This window comes from Schistocerca cancellata, chromosome 6, assembly GCF_023864275.1.
Source record: "Schistocerca cancellata isolate TAMUIC-IGC-003103 chromosome 6, iqSchCanc2.1, whole genome shotgun sequence".
Classification (NCBI taxonomy): domain Eukaryota; kingdom Metazoa; phylum Arthropoda; class Insecta; order Orthoptera; family Acrididae; genus Schistocerca; species Schistocerca cancellata.
In genome coordinates this window covers 324601017-324624702 of record NC_064631.1, presented here as the reverse complement: position 1 = coordinate 324624702, position 23686 = coordinate 324601017, and the positions used below count along the sequence as shown (strand labels likewise).

General features: G+C 38.7%; 1 protein-coding gene across 1 annotated transcript in view; it reads left to right on the top strand.

Annotated features, from left to right (window-relative positions):
* The window catches only part of LOC126191412 (uncharacterized), a 102143-nt gene that overhangs the window by 6337 nt on the left and 72120 nt on the right, over positions 1-23686 (top strand). Inside the window, exon 2 of the mRNA XM_049932281.1 lies at positions 11502-11583. Within this exon, the coding sequence (XP_049788238.1) occupies positions 11502-11583 (82 nt within the window). The remainder of the gene's footprint in view (positions 1-11501; positions 11584-23686) is intronic.

Below are 23686 nucleotides of genomic sequence, written 5' to 3'. Positions count from 1 at the left end.
TATTTATTTACAATGAACACATCACTGCACTGAAATGGTGCAGAAGTTAGATTGTACTGACACACACACACAAACACACACACACACACACACACACACACACACACATTTACAATGAACACATTACTGCACTGAAATTGTGAAGAAGTTATATTGTACTTATATATATCTGTTGGTTTTATTGAGAAATTCATCAATGGAATAGAAGCAGTTGGCCACCAATAGGCCATTGATGAATTTCTCAATAAAACCAACAGATATATATAAGTACAATATAACTTCTTCACAATTTCAGTGCAGTAATGTGTTCATTGTAAATGTGTGTGTGTGTGTGTGTGTGTGTGTTTGTTTGTGTGTGTGTGTCAGCACAATCTAACTTCTGCACCATTTCAGTGCAGTGATGTGTTCATTGTAAATAAATATTATAGTAGTTGTATTATACGTTTATTACTTTATAAATAAATAAATAACTTTTTTATTTTAAATTCGGTGCATTAGTATTTGTAAAATGGCTCTTTCATATAGTGTTCATTAAAAAATGACGTATTTTCTGGGGAAATCAAACTCTTGCAAAGAAAATATTCATTGCTCAGAAGCGTGTTGTAAGAGTGATGTCTGGTGTAGATCCTAGATGCAGCTGCAGAAGCCTATTCCGGAATCTGGGAATTCTTACAACTACTTCTCAATATATATACTCACTTATGTGTTTCATAAGTAAAAACACTGATTTATACAAATGTAACAGTGAATATCATCAGTATAACACAAGGAGGAAACATGATTTCCACACTGAAGGTAAAAATTTGAAGATTGTGCAGAAGGGTGTACAGTCCTCTGGTATAAAGATATTTAATGCTCTTCCTCCAGAAATCAAATGTGAAATTGCCAACAAATCTACATTTAAAGAGCTTCTGAGGCAATTTCTTTTAGCCATGTCATTTTACAGTTTGGAAGAGTTTATGAAACACAGTGAGAAACGGCCTTAAAATAAGTTGTATTATCATATAAATTGAACATTAAGCTGAACATACTTGTCACATATGTAACTCTTTTAGTGTTAACTGCTTATATTTAACAGTCTGGGTTGTATGACCTTTTCAGGTTTAATTTACTTTGTTTTATACCTGTAATCTGTAGGTCTAAGGATTCTCATTCCATTATATTGTGTTATGGATCATTGTAGTGGTTAAGTAACTTTATATTCTTTACCTGTAAACATAGTGTACAAGTACTTGTCATTGACAATGTAAAAATTGACACACACTACATCCATGTGAAATTGTCACAGTTGGATCCATGGTGTAAGAAATAAATAAATAAATAAATTATATTGTACTTATATATATCTGTTGGTTTTATTGAGAAATTCATCAATGGAATAGAAGGAGTTGGCCACCAATAAATCCTTTAGGCTTCCCTTAAACTGAATTTCATTGGTTGTACCCATAGGTAGATCTGACTCCACACTTGCCCAAAGTGACTTCCCCGTGCCACTAGACACACACTCATGCAAATTAAGCCTTAGTGCTAATGTATACGATTCAGTTGGTTTGTTCATTACGTTGAACGCCCCTCATGACAGCTCTGTATTGACACCAGTTTCCCCTAGCTGGAATAACATTCCACCAAGTTCCACAGTTCGTTGTTCAAGGTCAATTTGGCATGATGTTGATGCAAGAAATCTACTCCTAGGATCATGTCGTAGCCCTCGCTTACCCATGGTACTACCTCCATGCATGCATTAAATTGGACTTTCTCTATTCGAAAGTCAACTGTCACCAACCCCAAAGGTGTGACCTCCTTATCCCCCACTCCATGCAATGAATAACGTGGTGGGTCTAGCTTCCTTCATCCCATTATATTCCTAGTAGCCACTGACACGTGTGCCCCTGTGTCCAACAAAATCTTTAACTTTTTAGTTCTTATGGATCTTACCACTGACATTCCAGCTCTGCATATGTATTTGTAGCATTTGTAGCATCAGCCGTTTAACGCTTGTCCACCTCTCCTATCTCCATTTCTCCATCCTCCATGCTGCTGATTTCCACCCCTTCCTCTATTCCTCGGTGACTGGGTACATTGCCTCTGCACATGTCCCTCACGACCACACTTAAAACATTTCACACCCACTGCAAACGCTGTACCCCTCTTACGTACCCCTGTTGCCATGTCTATTTCCTCACATTGGATTGCCAGCTGAATGGCCGAATACAAATCTTTTGGATCCCCGTCACGCACTTTCTGTGATATAAGCGCCGGTAACCCTCTCAAAAATACATCAAGTGCCCTTTGCTCGGTCTCCTGCAACAGAACACCATTCGCCTCATCGCTTTGACCCAACTCCTAAGTATACTCGTTAATTTCTCTTATTCTGTTCGCAAATTTCCCTACCGTCTCCCCCTGTCTCATCGTCATTGTACTCACCCTCTTCCTAAAGTACCGAACGCTATTCTGTTTCTTGTACCTTTGTAAAAGCTCCTCCTTCAACTGCTTAAACTGCCCTGCCTTCCTTATGGCCTCAGAACACCTTACATATTTCATCGCTTCACCCGTTAATCTAATCTTGGCTACGTGTAACAACTGCTCATCAGATCAACCATTCATCACAGCTGAAGTCTCCAACTCCTCCACAAATGAACACACATCCTCAGATGCCTTGCCAGAAAACGGAATAATCGAACTTACGGCAGCTGGATCAATCTCGTCCACCCTAGGCAACAATGACTGATCAGATGCGGTTTCCCACTCACTTCTAGATGTTAATTCATTTCTCAACTGCATATTGTCTGTTGTCAACTGTGCTACTTTCTTGAACAAAATGTGTACCGCTTCTGGTTCAGACACACCTCGCGTCCCTGACTCTGCCATTGTGTTGCTTTCATTCCCAGTTAGTCCCGAAACAATACATTTGTGCAAGAACTACCCGACTTCCTACAGCTCCGTATCATCACACTCAGTATCATGATAAACCAATACAAAGGTAATCAAATGCCACGAAAAAAAAAACGAAAAAAACCTTACTGCCCCAAATACACTAACGGTTACTCTGACAACAAAAAAATACTATGCCCACGCAAAACATTGACAATGTGGCCTGCCAGGAGCCATACTCGAAAAAACAACCAAATAAAGGTAAGAAAACGTCCAATACTCAAAAGAAAACTGGTGAAAATTCACCACATCTAGTGACTGTAATGCAGGTGATGGGCTCAAACATCATACTGGAGAAGACGTCTGCCATTCTGACACCAAATGTAGTGGTGTCAGACGCCAAATGTAGTGGGAAGAGGTAGAAGGCACCATATTAAGATTCATCTGAGCTTTCCATATGATTTATTTGTTTCCGCTACAGTGCTCCATTCATCTCGATCTGCGTCACAGGGTCCCGCAATCCTGAGGCCACCACCTCAGGGACCCAGTACAACGCACTGCTGTGTGTTGGCCTGGTAGGGCTGCGTCGTCAGGACTGCGATGGTAGGCGACTCAGCAGTCTTCTTCCCAGTTGACTCAGCACTGCTCCACTGGGAGCCGCCAAACGGCCCACTGCGTCCTTCCTTGCTGTCGTAGCTTAGATTGCGGCGACCAGAAGCGCCCATGATCTGGTGTTGACTGCCTGCGATAGTGAGCCGAAGAGTGGCCCGCCACTGACCGGTTGGCTAATCCGCGTGTCAGCCTCAGAGTGTCGAACCGACAACCCACCTTGGACTGGGATGCTGGCACCCTATCTGCTGCTGTGTGTAGCTGGTGATGTGACATGCCCTGCCGTCCAGGAGTGCTGTCACACTTGAATGACTCTCGTTAGAAAACAGCACCTATTTATACTCGGCTGTGTGCCCTTGTTTTGCCAACACACTGCTGCAAGTCATGTACTCTCTACACCCAGGTTGCGCCAGTGGGCCCCTTCTGCCTGTTACTTGCGCCATGCAAACCACTGCATTTAAGCTTTTCAGTGGTTCGACGGCCCTGTGGCCTCCATTCTACTTCACAACTGTTGGTATGTGTAACTCACTGCAATCTGGCCCGCACCTGGCTGTAACTTGTGCTCAGTATTTTGCACAAAACTAACTTTCCCTATTTTAACGGTGGTGCTGCTACACTTGTGTGAGACCTTCAGTTATCATAGAGAAGGAGAAATTTGTTTTCATTTTTGTGGCAACATACAGATTGAATTAGTTTCTTCAGTTTCCTTAGGGTAGCACAATACACTTCAGACTTGATTGTTGCATGATGAGGAAGGGCATCAAACAGATTAATCCTTTCAGAGTCCCAGAAAACTGTGACTATGCCTTTACTGGCTGATGGTGTGGCTGTGAACATTTTCTTCAGATGAGAGATGGTGTGGCAACACTCCATGGATTGCCATTTTGTTTCAGCTTTGAAGTGACACGTCGTTTGGTACCCAACAGGCACAAATCTCTTAAGTACCCCAACTGGTGGATGAGCGTTTCAGTACTATCAGCAGAGACATCCAGTTGTGCATCGAGGTGTTTGATTTTGACCCATCAATCAACTCAATTGAGAGTGTCCACATGTTCCAACATTGCAGCCATCACAGTTGTGTACGGCTGGCCAACCCACAGGAGATGAGACCTTGCTGTGATGATGACAAATGCCTCATCCAACTACTCACCCTGCTTTTGTTGACTGCCAGGTCTCTGTAGACTTTTGCAAGCACTTATGAATATCTGCGATGCTCTGGTTTTCCACAAAAAGAAACTTAATGACAGCTACCTGCTTGGAATGCACCTCCATTACAGACGCCGTTTTGAATGCTGTGTATAGTGCTGCAACCTTTCTGAACTTCATGAAACTATAGGGGCTGAAGTGGAAATATTCAGTGATGCCTCACAGCAAACTGTGCATTTTTCAACTGAAGTTGGCTGAGAAAAAAATTGTGAATTACTTACTGATCACCCCTCACATATTAATTGCTGGTAGAAAATATTAATTGTAACCACAATAGTTTTTGCGGATGATAAAGTTATCTATAATGACACTGTATCTACAAAAATCTGCAGAAATATTCGGTCAGATAGTGATAAGATTTCAAAGTTGGACAAAGAATGGGGTCTTGCTTTAAATGTACAGAAACACAAACTTATGCACCTCAGCAAATAAAAATAGAATACTTACTTTTGACTACCATACAAGTAATTTAGAGGAAGAATCAGTCAGCTGGTACATACATTTTGGTGTAACACTTTTTAGATATGTGAAGTGGAATGATCACTTACATGCAGTCATGGGTAGGTTAGTTTCAGTTTTCAGTTCATGGGCAGGTGGCTGGGGTAATGCAGTCTGTCTACAAGGGAGGCTGTTTAAAAAGCACTTGTGTGATCAATTCTTGAATATTGCTGTAGACTGTGGGACCCGTACCACATAGGATTGACGGGGGATATTGAATAAATACAAAGAAGGATGGCACGGATGTCCTCATGTTTTTTTCACTTGCAGGAGACCATAACTGACATGTTGATAAACCTAAATTGGTAAACTATTTATGAAAAGAATAGTTGGTACTTACAGTATAGCAGAGATGCTGAGTTACAGAGAGGCATAACAAAAAGTGTGTCAGAAAGTGAGGTTTTGCACAACAAGGCCTTCATCAGAAATAGACAATATACACACACACATTCCTGCAGACACAACTCACACACACATGACCACAGTCTATGGCTGCTGAGGCCATTACATGCCATCCCGGATTTTCCATTGTTAAATTAGTAAATTCTCGAAGATAGGTGCAATTTATCCCTTGGCAACCTAATCCCAAAATTTCAAGAACCAATAGGAAGGGAAGAGTCTAGAGGAATTCCTCAGCTCTCTATGTATCACTCACATTTACATGATTAAACTAATTACAGGATCCACAGAAACATTTAAGCAGTCATTCTACTCATGCCCAATACACGATTGGAACAGGAAGAAACTCTAACTTGTGGTACTATGCTGAGTCTGCCATGCACTTCACAATTGTGGAAGAGTATGTATGTAGATGTCAATGTAGAACAGCCCAAAAGATCCAGTTAAAGTCTAAAATACAAAGGGTAATAGGAATGTTTTGCAATACGACGCAACAATAAGTCACAGGAGGCTGATTGTTGCTCTGTTCTGAGATTATTTCATACTCTCATTGTAGCCACTGTGTCAACTCTGTGGGCGCAGTCGTTCTCTAGTAGGGTTACTCTGAAGTGCTTGGTATGGCATCGTGATCACGAAGTGAAATTTGGGAAGTTTTGCAGTACAATTTCACGTGTGGTTTAAACATAGACCAGTTCTTTGAGGAAATGGCTCTTGCACTTGGTGACATGTGTCCACATTGTACAACTATGGTCAGGTGGTACAGAGAATTCCAAAGAGAAAATTTCATTCTGGAGGACGCTGAGAGGACAGGAAGGCCAGGACTGTCAGTTAAGGAGGAAAACATTGATGCTGTGAGGAGAATGCTAGACGAAGACATGTGAATCACCCATAAGCAGGTAGAGGATACCTTAGTGCTAAATGCACTAGCAATTCATTGGATTCTGCATGATCATTTGGAAGTAAAGAAACTTTGTCGTCTCTGGATGCAGCGTAGACTGACGAATGGGCAGATGACAGGACGTGTGACTTGGTCCATGGAGATGTCAAAGAAGTTTTCTAATGGGAAATCTCAATAAGTGAATAACATCATGACAGGTGACAAGACTTGGCTCTACTATTATGAGGTGCTGACTAATATTCAAAAAGAAGTTTGGGTCTTTGAAGGTGACGACACACCTGTAGCTATCAGAAAATCTCGATTAGTAAAGAAGAAAATGATAGCTTTTCTTTTGATATCAAGTGAATTGTGTAGCGTGTTGTTTTGGACACACAAAAGACAGCCACAGATAAGTGGTACACTGAGCAGTGCCTGTCCAAAGTCATCCAGTCTTTGAAGAACCTGTGACCGAAGTCAAGAATGGACACTTGGTTCCTCCCTCACGACAACGCTCCAGCACACCGTGCCAAAGCATGCACTGAATATGTGTGAGTTACAGGACTGAAACTTCTTGAACATCCTCCCTGCAGTCCAGGTCTTGCACCTTGTGACTTTGTGCTATTCCTGCATGTGAAAATAGAGCTGAAAGGAATGTAGTTTTCCAGTGATGAGGACCTCCTGAGGGCTTGGGACAATGAGTGTGCCTTACTCCCTGCAGAAACTTGGGAAAACTGATTTAGGGATTGTTTCTGGAGAATGCAGATGTGTATTCAATGTGGCAGAAATTAATTTAAAAAAATAAATAAATAAAGCTGTATTGCAAAACTATGCAACAGTGAGGTCATGTATAGCAAACAATGTATGGATTGAAATGATAGTGACTTATGTTGTAGTAAACTATTTGATATACTGAGCACCTTGCTTAAATAGCCTGTGGCTCTGCACAATTCACACTTGATTCCCCAGCACCTGTGCACCACAACTCACACCTGGCTCCCACAGCATCAGTGCACCACTGTCCACACCTGGCTCCCACAGCGCCAGTGCACCACAACTGGTGAAAGTCATTGAAATATATGCTGGTCACAAAGTTAATTGTCTTATTGCTGGTACTGGCCATTAGCAATACAATACTAACAGGCACTGTAGATGCTGGGTCTCTGATAATGGTGGCCGTTGTATCATGAGTTATATGTGTTACTTGGATAAACCACCTATGGCACTGCCTCACCTTCATGTCTGTGGTATCTGTTCTTCAGTTCTATTGAGATTCAACATGCTACTTTCACCTATACCTGCTCCCTCAGTGTTCCAGCTCAATGGCAGTATTAAACTACTGCAACATTTTGAAGAGTATTATTCTCATCATCTTCTGGCAAAGTGTTGAGATATTGCGGAAGCAATAACATTTATACTGGTTGTGTAACCCCTCCCTCCAGCTGGCTACTGGCAGTTGGGTACTGCCCAGTTGGCAAGTGGGGAGGGGTCTGAGATTGCTGTGGTGCCGGTAGTGGGTGCATGTTCGCATCTTTGTCTAGGCATTATGGGTGGATCTTAGAACTTGGACAGTTCCGGTGTGCTCTTGTCATATTGTGGCTAGTGCTGATGCTGGACTCATTTGTTATCCTTCATCCCTGTTGACCAGATTCTCATGAATCTGTATTGCAATGGATCCTTTTATGATGCTGTTCCAATAGTCAGTTGCTCAGCATAGAACCCCGGTGTTCTGAAAGTCAATGTTAAGGTCTTCCTTGATGCTATGCTTTGCTATCACTAATTTCACTGTATGGCTCCTTATAGCACTTTGAAGTACTGTGCTGTGGTAATCCAATCTGTCGTTGGCCACATTCACAGATGATGCTGTAAATCTATTGTACATTCAGTTTAAATCAATCTTTCACAGAGCCAAGCCACTGTTTCATCCTTTTCTAGTAGCCTTATAGTTTTGGTTGTTGAGAATGGTCACAGGTATGGAGGGCAAGTGAGTCTCTTGTCTCCTCTTTCTGTTCCCAGTTTGTTGCACCTTTTCTGTTCTTGAATGCCCTCCTAATCTGTGCATCACTGTACCCACTTTTTAGAACATTTCCTTCAGGTGTTGTAGTTTGTCTGAAAGCTTTCCTTGTTGCAGATGACATGCACCCTATGTACCATGATGATCAACACTGTCTGCCATTGTATTGGACGTGACAGCTCATTGCATGCAGGTACAGGTCTGTGTGGGCCTCCTTCATGTATACTGAATGGCCTAATGTATCATGTGCAATCCTTTTCATTAGTATGTCTAAGAAGGAAGACAACCACTCTAATCTATTTCCACAATGAAAGCAATGTTTTGATGGACACTGTTAGGTGGTCCAGAAACTCATCCACTCCCTGTCTGCTGTACTCCGATTATGTGAGTGAAGAAATCGTGTGTTTTTGAGGTGAAGAACTCATTGAGCCATGTCCAGGGCTCATTTTTGTTTGGAAAGGAAGTTACTTGAAGGTTGTTTGGTAGAGAGGGAAAAGGTGAAAATCTGAGGGTGCAAGAATCAGGTGAATAAGGTGGTTGCAGAATGACTTCCCAACCCCTATATAGTGTTTTTTGATGGCCTAGCAGAAAGCAAACGGGCACTATTATGGAGTAGTATCACTTCATGCAGTCTTCCTAATCATTGTTCTTGGACTGCATCTGCAAGACATCTCAGTTGTTGACAATAAATGTAAAACATGATGGTTACACATTGGGGAAGCTATTTGTAGTACACCATACCATCGCTGTTCCACCGGATGCATAACATTATCTTTTCTGGATGTGTGCAAGTCTTTGTAAAGGCAGATGCTCCTCTCCTTGGTCTCATCCACTCCTTTCTTTTCAGTATGTTAGCACAAAGACACCATTTCTCATCACCCCAACAATGATACAAGATAGGAATGGTTGGTGTTCTTCATGAGGTAATTGATGATGAGCAAGCAGAGACACACATATGGCCACCTGCTGATTTTGCTTACAGCGCTTGGTAACAGTACACTAAATTTCTGAACCTCCCCCATTGCAAGCAAATGTTGCATGATGGTGGAAAGAGTACAGTTCATCACATTTGCCGTTTCTAGAGTACACTGAGGCGCGTAATTGTGAATTAATCCATTTAAACAATCTTTATCAAACCTCCCAAGATCTTTCTGAAGGTAGAGGGTCACCAATGTCAAAACATTCCTCCTTAAAATGAGAAAACCATTTTATTGCCATGGTATTTCCAATGTCATTATCCCCATTCATGGTGCAAATGTTTTTGGCTGGTTCTGCCACTGTCACCCCTCTATTGAATTCAGACAGAAGAATTTGTATGGAATGTTCCAATTTCTTCATTTGGCACTCCATTTTCTAACATCCACAGCTCCATCCACTATCTCCAAATGACAAAATGACAATATGTAAACTCAAATAGCATCAGTGAACTGCAAACAAAAAATGATAATCAATAAATAAACTCATAGCAAGTGGAAAATCAGCATGCAAAATAGAAATCCTAAGAACTTATACACCAACCTAATAGAACAGGGGTGTACAGACTTGTTACTACCTTGGGCAGCAAAACTTCTTAATGTGACTACATAAGGACTAGAGAGTTCAGAAATATAACACCGTGATGCAAGTTGTTATTCTGAATTGTGGTCCCCCTACCCCAATGCCAGATGGACTGGGATCAAAAGAACTTGGTTCTACAAGGGCCCATTCTCTCCATTTTTGGAGGGAATAAAACATAAAACAACAAAATTACAAGAACAATGGCAGGCTGCCATAAAATCAATCATGGGCTGCATGTGTCACGTTGGCCATAATCTGCGCATTCTTGATGCAGAGATTTGTGATCCCTCTAGTCTGCCAACCACTGTTCATGATGAAAGAGTGGCTTGGCTCTGAGAAAGACCCACTTAAACTGAATGTACCTGGGATTTACAGCATCACCTGCAAGTATCCCCAACAATACATTTGGCAAACACAACACTGTATTTTGAAATGCTGCGAGGAGCACATCAGGCATATGTGACTGGTACATACAGAGAAACCAGTAACAAAAAAGCATTGCATTAAGGAAGATCACAGCTCTGACTCTCAGACCATCAAGGTGCTGTGCCAAGCAACTGGCTATTGGGACATTATTATAAAAGGATCCATTGAAATATGGATTCACAAGAATTCTGGTCAACAGGGGTGAAGTACACCAACGCAGTGCAGCACGGAATACAGTGTTAGTGGCAATACAACGACAGCACACCAGCACTGTCTGTCTTGCCAGAATGCGCAGCAGACATCTGAACATGCATCCACTACCCCCACCACAGCAACTTCAATCTCTGGCTGGGCAGTACCCACCTGCCCATAGCCAAGTGGAGGGGGACACACTACTAGTATAAATATTATGACATCTGTAATATCTTGTCGCTATTCCAGAAGGTGACGAGTATGACACTCTTCAAAACATTGTGGTACTTTAGCACTGCCATCTGGATGGAAACACAAGAGCTTTTCACCAAAAGTATATGCTGGGAGAGTCTGCACTCTCACATACTGCATTTTGTCATAGTGTCACCCCCTCATTGCCACATCACTTTTTATTCCTCTTGTGTGCTGCTTACATACTTACAGCCGAAAGCACATCTCCTTATAGAACATTGACCACTGGTCTCCCTCCACAATTTTTGATCTGATGTGCTCCCCAGTGCTGGTACTAATGACTCGGGCTTAAGTTACATCCTGTGATATGGTTGTAATGTAGTAACAGTGAAACCTTGCTGTTGACTATTTAATGTTCTTCAAAGTTTAAAACCTCATCCAATTCTGAAGTCAATTCCATTTGATCTATAATACTAAAATATCCTGCCACACTATTAAGCATTCCTGCTTTACTGTTTGATAACTGAAAGACAACTGAAACAGAAGGAGCATTATTTAATATAGTAAAATTAATACAGTTTAAGAAATTGGTCTCCTGTTTGAAATATGTGAGCCAGGTACAAATTATGTTTTCCTTTTTTGTTATTCATTGGACTGTTGCAGGTGATGTCCACTTTTCAACCCTTTTTCCTCCAATACATGAGTGCTGTGCATCCGTACAACATGAACACAATGTAAAAGTTCAGTAAGTAATAGTCCTTATTGTTAATACTTCGGTAGGTCTCCAAAAGTATGTCTGGGTAGCATATACATCTTCCTATACCAAAGGTTTTATTTTGTTGTTATATCAAGGTAACTGTGCAGAGTATAAATATCCAACAACTAAATGTAGTAGCTTTTGTAGTCAGAAGAGTGTCCTCATATTATTAGGTACATATGTTAACATGTTGAATCCACATACTGTTTTTTGGTACATTTGTGAACAACGAATTTGAAGACACCCAGTTGCAAAGAGTACTCAGTTTTATCCATATTTAATCATTGCTGGCCTTCACATATTCTGCCATCTGTAAACTACAGCAGGCTATACATTTTTAATTTTATCATTAATATTATTCTGTAATTATATCTAATAACTTTTCCTAGATAATTACTATTTAACAGCACTTGTTGAGAAAATTTAGCTACTTACTATCTCAACTATATCCTAATTAAGGTGGTTATCCTTCCATTTTTCTCGCACCCTAGTTTACAAATAACTGCATGAGTTAAAAATAAAAATAGCTATTATTGCCTTCTGCATAGTGAGATTAAAATTATAATTCTATTGTACTTTAAAGCAGATGTCATCATTTGTAGCCTCTTGCCCTAGTATGAATGTTACTGTAATTTGGAGTACCTAAACTGGGCAAAAATGTCAAACTCTTGTAACTTAAACATTTGGTTAGAAGTTTCCACTGATATGCAATGGGTTAACATTTATTTTACATTCTAATAGCCCCATTTTGTGCCACCGTCAGTGCCACACATCCTTCAGTATTGAGATTGTTTTCATTACTCCAGGAAGGTCTAACGGTTTTGATGACAATTGGATTGCAATCTTCCAACTTCTTTTACAAGTGTCGACTTACTTAGTACACACAGCCGATCTTCTTCTCCGGATGGCTGGCTACGTCAATCTCTAAAAAACTTCTTTTCCAAAGAGTGATGCTAGTGAAAGGAACATTTAAGACTCACTCTCTCTCTCTCTCTCTCTCTCTCTCTCTCTCTCTCTCTCTCTCTCTCTCTACTCATGAAATATGTTGGTACTCGTAGAATACTTTTAGTTCACCATCAATATATTTCAACTTCCATAAGGAACAAAATTTTCATTTCTCACATAAATATTCAACTTCTTGTAAGTCACCTGTGTGATCTCACATTAGACATATTAAGATACATGTACAGCATAGTTGGTTTAACAACCACAGAAATTGTGAACATGTCTTGCCTCTAGCAAGTCTGTGTTAAAAGTTACTAAAAATATTTCCAGATCAACTGTTCTTTCATCACTAACAATAGTCACAGTTACTAAACAGCACAGAATAACACAGAAGTTCCTTGGTTCTGCCGTGCGCGCTTTCATTACGACTTCCATGGGTCTACCGACAAATACCTGTCGCTGCCGTTCGACCGCCGTGTCTACAGTCTTCTCATGGCAAACTTTCGACCTGCACACACAGACAGGTGACGCACAGTAGATAAGATGTCTCACACTTATATGTAAAATATCATGTGTTTGAGATGGTAGAAGACCGAGTGGTTCTAGAATTTAAGCAGAAATTCTCGAATCCCCCCCTCAGATCGAACACGCAATATTTTACACATAATCATTATGTACATTAATATGACACATAAGAACAATTCACATTTTAACAGTATAGCCGTTTGCTTACTACTTACCTATTCTTTTCTCATTTTACTTTAATAATAAAGGGTGAGCATTTCGCTTAAGGGTAAGGAATATAATTCTTTTTCTTTTTTCTTCTATCTTTCCAATCGTAGGCTCCAGGTGTTCATGACACATGAATAATCAACTTTTGTTCTCACCTATTGTAATACCTTTCCGGATGTGTGTTTGAGTAGTCTGATTCTTCAGCCTTCTTATCGAAAGATAAGATGTAGGTTATTGGAAACCACGGAAACCAGGAAGGACTTCTGCAATAGAAGTAGATGAATATGGAAAGAGGGGAAAAAATAGATATGTCCTAAAACGAGTAGTATGAAAGAAAGTAGATAGAAATGGTTGCTAAGATCATATAACAGAAAGAAGATAGCCCCAAAGACAGGAAACCCTTCCCACCCCCCCTTCCCCAGGATCCCTACCTCACAGGTACTTGAGCGAGACACCGGAGGAGGTTTGGTGTTAAATCATTTCCTACAGAACAGACATTCCCACTTGAGGTTCCTGAAGGAACCCTAGCAACCCTATGGAAATTGTAAGTGATGAAGAATCAGGCACACTTGTTTGTGAGGGTTGTTTGAAAGGTGTGATGTGTGTTTGGCGTTAGTCATAATTTATGTGTTCTCGTAAATCACGTTTTTATCCACAATACTCACCCCTTACAGAACTGATATAAACCCTCCCATAAACATCACATCTCATAAAAGGTATAAAATATTCTATAAAAAGTAGAAAATCTATATACTATGTTGTCACAGTTGTTTTATTAGTCACCCACTATTATATGTTTTGCTAACTAAATATTTCCTTCAGTTCATTAAGAAAAATATGCATCAGGAAGTATAAATTGGAACTCTGGACCAATAATATTACATTCATTATGAGAATAGTATTTTCATGAAATAAAAAATTTTTTGAAAGTTATGCTCCCGGACAGGGTTCTCCAAATTTACCCAGAAATATGCGACCAATAAAGGGATTACCAGGCATCTTTCAAGAATTCAGTGTTGGAATCATTGTAATGGCACCTCATATCAATAGAACACACAAAATTGATGATGTTGATTTTACCGAGATCTCTACACACAGGTTTGCAAAGAAACTGGTGAAGAGATTACATACCAAGACCATCTCAAGCAAAAATATGACCTAATTATACATGGAGACTGCAGTGATCGAAACCGAGGGAGAGAAGAGCTGACCACGCAGACTTAATATATCTTGTCCCTGAGCTGTGCCAAATGACGGAGATCGAAGACAACAGGTGTGCAAATTTACACCTCATGCTGCAGTTGAGCAAGGTAGGGACAAGACCAGACTGGGGACAGGCAGGTGCGAATGCACTGTGCAAATTCATACCTCATGCGTGCTCTTGCAGAGTACATAAGAGTAGTACCAGAAGCACATATGCAGAAGGTTCTTTAGTCCTCTAAGAGATTATATAGGGAGCCAGAGGTTGTTAGTAGTCTGACCGAATGGAACAAGGAAGTCAGCCACCAGGAACCATTGTGAATGATGTAATCACAAATGCTATTGAGTATGATCTTTTTTTTCATAGTATATCTGTGTGTGGGATGGTAGAATACTTTAAGATTTTGAAGGAATTCAGTGCATGAAAACTACTATAGAAGAAACACTGAGAGCAACTCGGGATCCGACAGTCGTCACTCTGCCCATTAACTCAGAACGTTTACATCCCTGGGGATATATGACTCTGCCCGGATCCCATTGATCTGATATTAACTTCACTTGAGCAAGTGCAGACCAGCACTTCTCATTAAATTTTGTTTGAAAATCTCCCCACTGCAAAATAATCACCTCTTCACTAGGTAACACAGCATTAGGTGAAGTTATTCTATTTTCTACTCTGTCCTAGACAAGTATGTATTGTAAGTTTAACAGAAAACTGCTGTATGGTTTCCAGTATATAGCAATATAAGTCTAACATATGGGAAAAACATTTCACAAATACACAAATAACTTTTACACATACACGTTTCTTACTTTCGGCCTTGGTTATCGGATACACACATATGGCAGGTGATCAAAAAGTCAGTATAAATTTGAAAACTTAATAAACCACGGAATAACGTAGATAGAGAGGTAAAAATTGACACATATGCTTGGAATGACATGGGGTTTTATTAGTACGATGTTTATGCAGGATGGCACTCCATCCCATATTGTGCGTGAAAGATCTCATGTGCACGTTGTTTGGTGATGATCGTGTGCTCAGCCGCCACTTTCGTCGTGCTCGGCCTCCCAGGTCCCCAGACTGAAGTCGCAAGTGTATTGTGATCGACCGACATCTTTAGGGATGCTGAAAGACAACATCCGACGCCAATGCCTCATCGTAACTCTGGACATGCTTTACAGTGCTGTTCACAACATAATTCCTCAACGACATCTGCATTTACATACATACTCCACAATCCACCATACGGTGCATGGCAGAGGGTACCTCATACCACAACTATCATCTTCTCTCCCTGTTCCACTCCCAAACAGAACGAGGGAAAAATGACTGCCTATAGGCTTCTGTACGAGTCCTAATCTCTCTTATCTTATCTTTGTGGTCTTTCCGCAAAATATAAGTTAGCGGCAGTAAAATTGTACTGCAGTCAGCCTCAAATGCTGGTTCTCTAAATTTCCTCAGTAGTGAGTCAAGAAAAGAATGCCTTCTTTCCTCCAGAGACTCCCACCCAAGTTCCTGAAGCATTTCCGTAACACTCGCATGATGATCAAACCTACCAGTAACAAATCTAGCAGCCCGCCTCTGAATTGCTTCTATGTCCTCCCTCAATTCGACCTGATAGGGATCCCAAACGCTTGAGCAGTACTCAAGAATAGGTCGTATTAGTGTTTTATAAGTGGTCTCCTTTACAGATGAACCACATCTTCCCAAAATTCTACCAATGAACCGAAGACGACTATCCGCCTTCCCCACAACTGCCATTACATGTTTGTCCCACCTCATATCGCTCTGCAATGTTATGTCCAAATATTTAATCGACGTGATTGTGTCAAGCGCTACACTACTAACTGAGTATTCAAACATTACAAGATTCTTTTTCCTATTGATCTGCATAAATTTGCATTTATTTGTATTTAGAGTTAGCTGCCATTCTTTACACCAATCACAAATCCTGTCCAACTCATCTTGTATCCTCCTACAGTCACTCAATGGCAACACCTTCCTGTACACCACAGCACCATCAGCAAACAGCAGCACATTGCTATCCACCCAATCCAAAAGATCATTTATGTAGATAGAAAACAACAGCGGACCTACCATACTTCCCTGGGGCACTCCAGATGATACCCTCACCTCTGATGAACAATCACCTTCGAGGACAACATACTGGGTTCTATTACTTAAGAAGTCTTCAAGCCACTCACATACTTGGGAACCAATCCTATATGCTTGTTCCTTAGTTAGGAGTCTGCAGTGGGGCACCGAGTCAAACGCTTTCCGGAAGTCTAGCAATATGGCATCCTCTGATACCCTTCATCCATGGTTCTCAAGATATCATGTGAAAAAAGGGCAAGTTGCGTTTCGCTGGAGCAATGCTTTCTAAAGCCGTGCTGATGCATTGACAGCAACTTCTCTGTCTCAAGGAAATTAATTATATTCGAACTGACAACATGTTCAAGAATCCTGCAACAAACTGATGTTAAGGATATTGGTCTGTAATTTTGAGGATCCGTCCTTCTACCCTTCTTATATACAGGCGTCACCTGCACTTTTTTCCAGTCACTCGGGACTTTACGTTGGGCAAGAGATTCGTGATAAATGCAGGCTAAGTAAGGAGCCAATGTAGTAGAGTACTCTCTGTAAAACTGAATTGGAATCCCATCGCGACCTGTCGATTTATTTATTTTCAACCCATTCAGCTGCTTCACAATCGCAGGGATGTATATCACTATGTCCTCCATACAGGAATCTGTACGAGACTCAAACGGCGGTATGTTTGTACGATCCTCCAGCGTGAAAGATTTCTCAAATGCTAAATTTAAAATTTCAGCTTTCGTTTTGTTGTCTATAGCTATTGTTGAGGGATGATGGTGGACATATTGAGCATTTCCTGTAAAGAACATCATCTTTGCTTTGTCTTACTTTGTTATGCTAATTATTGCTATTCTGATCAGATGAAGTGCCATCTGTCAGACGTTTTTTGAACTTTTGTATTTTTTTGGTTCTAATAAAACCCCATGTCATTCCAAGCATGTGTATCAATTTGTACCTCTCTATCTACATTATTCCGTGATTTATTCAGTTTTCAAATTTATACTGACTTTTTGATCACCTGGTATGTAACAGACCACATATAATACACAGATAAATCTATTTCTTATTTTGGCCCTAATTGTATGAACTATTTAAAATTTTCACATATTTACATTTTAGATAAAAATGAATTGACAGTATAGTACCAATTCTGTAGCAAGTAGTCACTCACTGCAGTTTTGAATTTATGCATGTCAGTTATTGCCTTAATGTTTTTAGGTAGTTTATTATACAGTCTTTTTCCTGCTTGCAAGGGTCCTTTTTATTTTAGTGTCGTATGTGAAAACTGCATATGTAAATCTTGATTATTATTTGTGTTGTATAAATGGATATTTTGGTTTTTTGGAGCAATCTTGCTATTTTCAGCTACGATTTTCCTTATAAACGTTATTGTTTATGCGATACTAAATTAGCTGAAATAGAAGTTCTATTAACTGACTATCTAAAAGACATTAACATACTATGCATAAGTGAGCACTGGGTAAAAGAAATGCAAGCATCTAGAATAATTATTCCAAATTTTGAAATGATTAGCAAATTTTGTAGAATCAACCATAAAGGGGGTGGGACATGTATTTATGTTAGGACAGGGGTAGAATCAAGAGAAATTAAATGTAAACTAAAATGCATAGAAAAAGATTTTGACCATAGTATATATGAACTAACCAAATTAAAAATTACTATTGTGTGTTTGTACCGATCACCACTGGGCAACTTTGCCATTTTTATGGAAAACCTTGAGGGACTGCTGAATGAACTTAAACATAATGTAATTGTTCTTGGTGATTTTAATGTTAACTTTAAGAATGATTGTAGTAAACAACAGCAACAGTGCAATCTGTTTTTGTGTCATAATATGATGGCAACTGTAAATGAAGTTACCAGATGCAGAAATATGTATGAAACTATAATAGATCAAGTATTTATAAACAAGGACAAGTGTGAATATAACACTGAAGTAATTGACACTGGTTTCTCGGATCACAAGGGTATCAAATTGAGTTTAAATGTCACATCTTACAAGGACCCTGTTATCAATAACAATTACAGAGAAAGGAGATTTATAAATGATGACAGCATAAGAATTTTTAATTACATTCTGGAAAATAACAACTGGGATAGTGAATCAAGTGGTGATGTCAACAGAAAGTTTGACTCATTCCTTGTAAGCTACAAACACTGCTTCGATGTTGCCTTTCCTATAAAAAGAGTCAAAACTAAACATAAAACCAAAACATGGGTTACACAGGGGATTAGAAAGTCATCAGACACTCTCAGAAAGTTAAATAAATCAGCCAGGAAGAATGTAGTACTGAAAGCACATGTGAAATGTTATAGAAGCCTGTACAAGAAAGTAATAATTGCAGCTAAGAAGCTTGATAATGATACCTATATTTAGAAAGGTAACAACAAAATGAAGTCAACTTGGGAGGTAATAAATAAAAATATAGGTAGACACAAAAGAAAAGATAACAGCTTTGTCATTAAAAGTGGGGGTAAAACTGTTAAGGACCCACTTCAGACTGCCAACATACTTAATGAACATTTCACAAATATAGCCATAAATTTAATTAAAACTAAATGCAATTCCAATAACAAGGTAAAAATCCCCATGAATGACATGACAATGTTCCTTTACCCAGTAACTGATTCAGAGGTACTAAATGCTATAAATAAGTTAAAAAATAAAATGTCATGTGGGTGTGATGGGATTCCTGATAAAGTCATTAAGCAAAGTGCAAGAAACATAGCCTCGCATCTCACTGAAATTATAAATGAATCTTTTAAGACAGGGGTGTTTCCATCAAAACTTAAAATGTCTACTATAAAGCCACTTTACAAGAATGGTGATAAATATGATGTTAGTAACTTTAGGCCTTTATCAATGTTGTCAGGTTTCTCAAAACTGATTCTCAAAAGGACTGAGGAATAAAATTGATGAATTAACTATCTGCATAGATGAATTAGAGTCTTCAAACCCAGCTGACATAATCTGCCTCTCTGAACATCATGTGACCACTGGTATAGAACTTTTAAGTGTTACAGGGTTTAGGTTAGCATCTCACTTTTGTAGATCAGAAATGGAGAAAGGAGGAGTTGCCACATTCATCAGGAACTGTCATAAATTTAAGAACATAGACATTCATAAATTTTGCCTAGAACAGCATATGGAAGCATGTGCAACGGAATTAGATTTTCACAAAAAATCTTTCATAATATTAAGTGTGTATCGAGCACCTGCAGGTAACTTTAATCTGTTTGTAAACCACCTTGAAGCTGTACTGGCCCATTTAACAACCAAAAACAAAGAAATAGTGGTTGCTGGTGATTTCAATGTAGATTTCCTTAAAGACTCTCCCAATAAGAACTTATTTGAGTTAGTAACACTATTATTCAACTTAATTCCCACAGTAAAGTTCCCCACTAGGATAGCCACTTGCTCACAAACAGCCATTGATAATATCTTTATAGAAAAGTCCAATGAAAAAAATTATATTACAAAACCAATAGTCAATGGCCTCTCAGACCATGACATGCAGTTCCTTCTGTTAAATGTTAATACTGAACAGGATATAAAATCTGTTAAATCTGAGCTCAAGAGGGTAATCAGTAAGCCAAAAATTGATTATTTTAGGACACTCCTCAGAGACATTCACTGGACTGATGTTTACAGTGCTCATGGCATGAATGAAAAATATAACATTTTTGCTAATAAAGTGCTTACCTTATTTGAACACTGCTTTCCCCCAAAACTTACCAAGGTTAGAGCAAAGTCTACAAAGAAGGGGTATCTTGTAAAACAAAAAGAAAACTGTATCTGTCAATCCGAAACATTTCCAATGTTGATGCTATAGCACATTATATGAAATACTGCAAAATATTAAAGACTGTTCAAAGCAAATATATTACAAGGAAAAGATAGTCATATCAGATAACAAAATAAAGACAATATGGGATATAGTGAAGGAGGAGACCGGTAGAACCAGACATGAAGAGGAACAAATAGCATTAAGAGTAAATGATACATTGGTGACAGATGTGTATAGTGTTGCAGAACTTTTTAACAAACATTTTATAACTGTTACTGAAAAGATGGGGTTGTCAGGTTTGGTAGATGCTGCTATGGATTACCTTAGACCAGACATTTCAAGTAACTTCCATAATATGAATTTGACCCTCACTACCCCAACAGAAATAATGTCCATCATAAAATCTTTAAAATCAACAACATCTAGTGGGTATGATGAAATATCAACAAAGTTAATTAAAGAATGTGATTCTGAGCTAAGTAACATATTAAGCTATCTGTGTAACCAGTCGTTTATCAGTGGAATATTTCCTGAATGGCTGAAATATGCTGAAGTTAAGTCACTGTTTAAGAAGGGAGATAAAGAAATATCATCAAATTTCCGTCCAATTTCACTGTTGCCAGCATACTCAAAAATTTTCGAAAAAGTAATGTACAGTCGTCTTTGTAACCATCTTATCTCAAATAACATAGTGTCAAAGTCACAGTTTGGATTTCTAAAAGGTTCTGATATTGAGAAGGCTATCTACACTTACAGTGAAAATGTGCTTAATTCATTAGACAAAAAATTGCAGGCAACTGGTATATTTTGTGATCTGTCAAAGGCATTTGACTGTGTAAATCACAATATCCTTTTAAGTAAACTAGAATATTATAGTGTAACAGGAAATGCTGCAAAATGGTTCAAATCTTATATCTCTGGCAGGAAACAGAGGGTGTTATTAGGAAAGAGACATGTATCAAGCTATCAGGCATCATCCAACTGGAAACTAATTACATGTGGGGTCCCACAAGGTTCCAATTTGGGGCCCTTACTTTTCCTTGTGTATATCAATGACCTTTCATCAGTAACATTACCAGATGCCAAGTTTGTTTTGTTTGCCGATGATACAAACATTGCAATAAATAGCAAATCAAGTGTAGTCTTAGAAAGATCAGCCAATAAAATATTTTTGGACATTAATCACTGGTTCCTAGCCAATCCTTTGTCACTAAACTTTGAAAAAACACACTACATGGAGTTCAGAACTTGTAAGGGGTGTCCCAAGAGTATATGTCTAACATACGATGACAAGAAGATAGAAGAAGTGGACAGTGTTAAATTCCTGGGATTACAGCTTGATAATTAATTCAACTGGGAGGAGCACACCACAGAACTGCTGAAGCGTCTTAACAAATCTCTGTTTGCAATGCGAATTTTGTTAGACATAGGGGATATAAAAATGAAAAAGCTGGCTTACTATGCTTACTTTCATTCCATAATGTCATATGGGATTATTTTTTGGGGTAATTCATCAAGCCAAGCTAAAGTTTTCCGGGCACAAAAACGTGCAGTAAGAATTATATGTGGTGTGAACTCAAGAACATCCTGCAGAAGCCTGTTTAGGGAACTAGGGATACTAACTACAGCTTCCCAATATATTTATTCCTTAATGAAATTTGTCATTAAAAATATATCACTTTTTCAAACCAACAGCTCAATTCATGGAATCAATACTAGAAATAAGAATAATCTTGACAAGGATTTAAAGTCACTTAGTCTTGTACAAAAAGGTGTGCATTATTCAGGAACACACATTTTCAATAACTTGCCAGCAGCCATAGAAAGCTTAACAACCAATGAAATTCAGTTTAAGAGAAGCCTAAAGGATTTATTGATGGCCGACTCCTTCTACTCCATTGATGAATTTCTTAGTAAAACCAACTGATTTGTATATAAGTACAACATAACTTCTGCACAATTTCAGTGCAGCAATGTGTTCACTGAAAATTTGTGTGTGTGTGTGTGTGTGTGTGTGTGTGTGTGTGTGTGTGTGTGTGTGTAAGTATAATCTAACCTCTGCACCATTTCAGTGCAGTAATGTGTTCATTGTAAATAAGTATTACAGTAGTTGTATTACATGTTAATTACCTTATAAATAAATACAAACTTTTTTATTTTAAATTCAGTGCATTAGTATTTGTAAAATGACTCTTAGTGTTCATTAAAAAATGACGATCATTCCACTTGGGACCTGTGGAATGGTACATTAGCTTATTTGTTTTAGTTGTAAATATTTGTCATGTATTGTTGTTTTTCTGACATGTTCCACATCCTGGAGGACCTCCTCACTACGGATCAATTGGAATGAAAGTAAATCTAATCTAATCTAAAAAATAATAGAAAGGATAATGTATCAGAGACTATACAAAATTCTTATTAAGAATAGAATATTGGTTAATGTGCAAAATGGTTTTCGTAAAAATAAATCAACTGAAACAGCTATCTTCAATTTTTGCAACTTGTTCTAAATTCCATAAACAGAAAGGAATTAAATTGTGGATTGTTTTTAGACTTATCAAAGGCCTTTGATGTCATCGACCATAAGTTACTGCTTAGGAAGTTATATGCATATGGGATACGTGGAGTTGTCCACAAATGGTTTGAATCATATCTGTCAGACAGGTATCAGAAGGTGGAGATAAGTCAGGCAGATAGGACATATTCATCAAGATTCGAGAGAGTTTTGTATGGAGTACCCCAAGGATCTGTATTAGGGCCATTACTGTTTTTAATATTTATCAATGACCTACCAAGTCAACTATCTGGAGCAGAGGCAGTACTGTTTGCTGATGATACAAGTTTGTTTGTAAAAGCAAATAGTGAAGCTGACTTACAGGAAAAAGTCACATTAGCAACAGACGAAGCAAACAGATGGTTTAATGAAAACAGACTCATTGTGAATGCCAAAAAAACAACGTGGATCAACTTCAGACATATTACAAATAAAATAAAAACTAACCTTACAGTAGAACTGGGTAAGTGTAAGATTGAATAAGCATCATACACTAAATTCTTGGGAGTATGGTTTGATGAACACTTAAGATGGGAAAAGCATGTAATATCATTGAACAAAAAATTAAGTCAAACATGTTATATACTTAGAATGCTTAAAAGCTCATGTAATATTAAAACAGTGTTATGTGTTTATTTCCCATTCATGCACAGTTTATTAAGATACGGTGTACAGTTTTGGGGGAACATCAGTCTAACAAAACACTCATTTAGACTACAAAAGAAGGCAGTCAGAATAATAAAAGGTATAGGA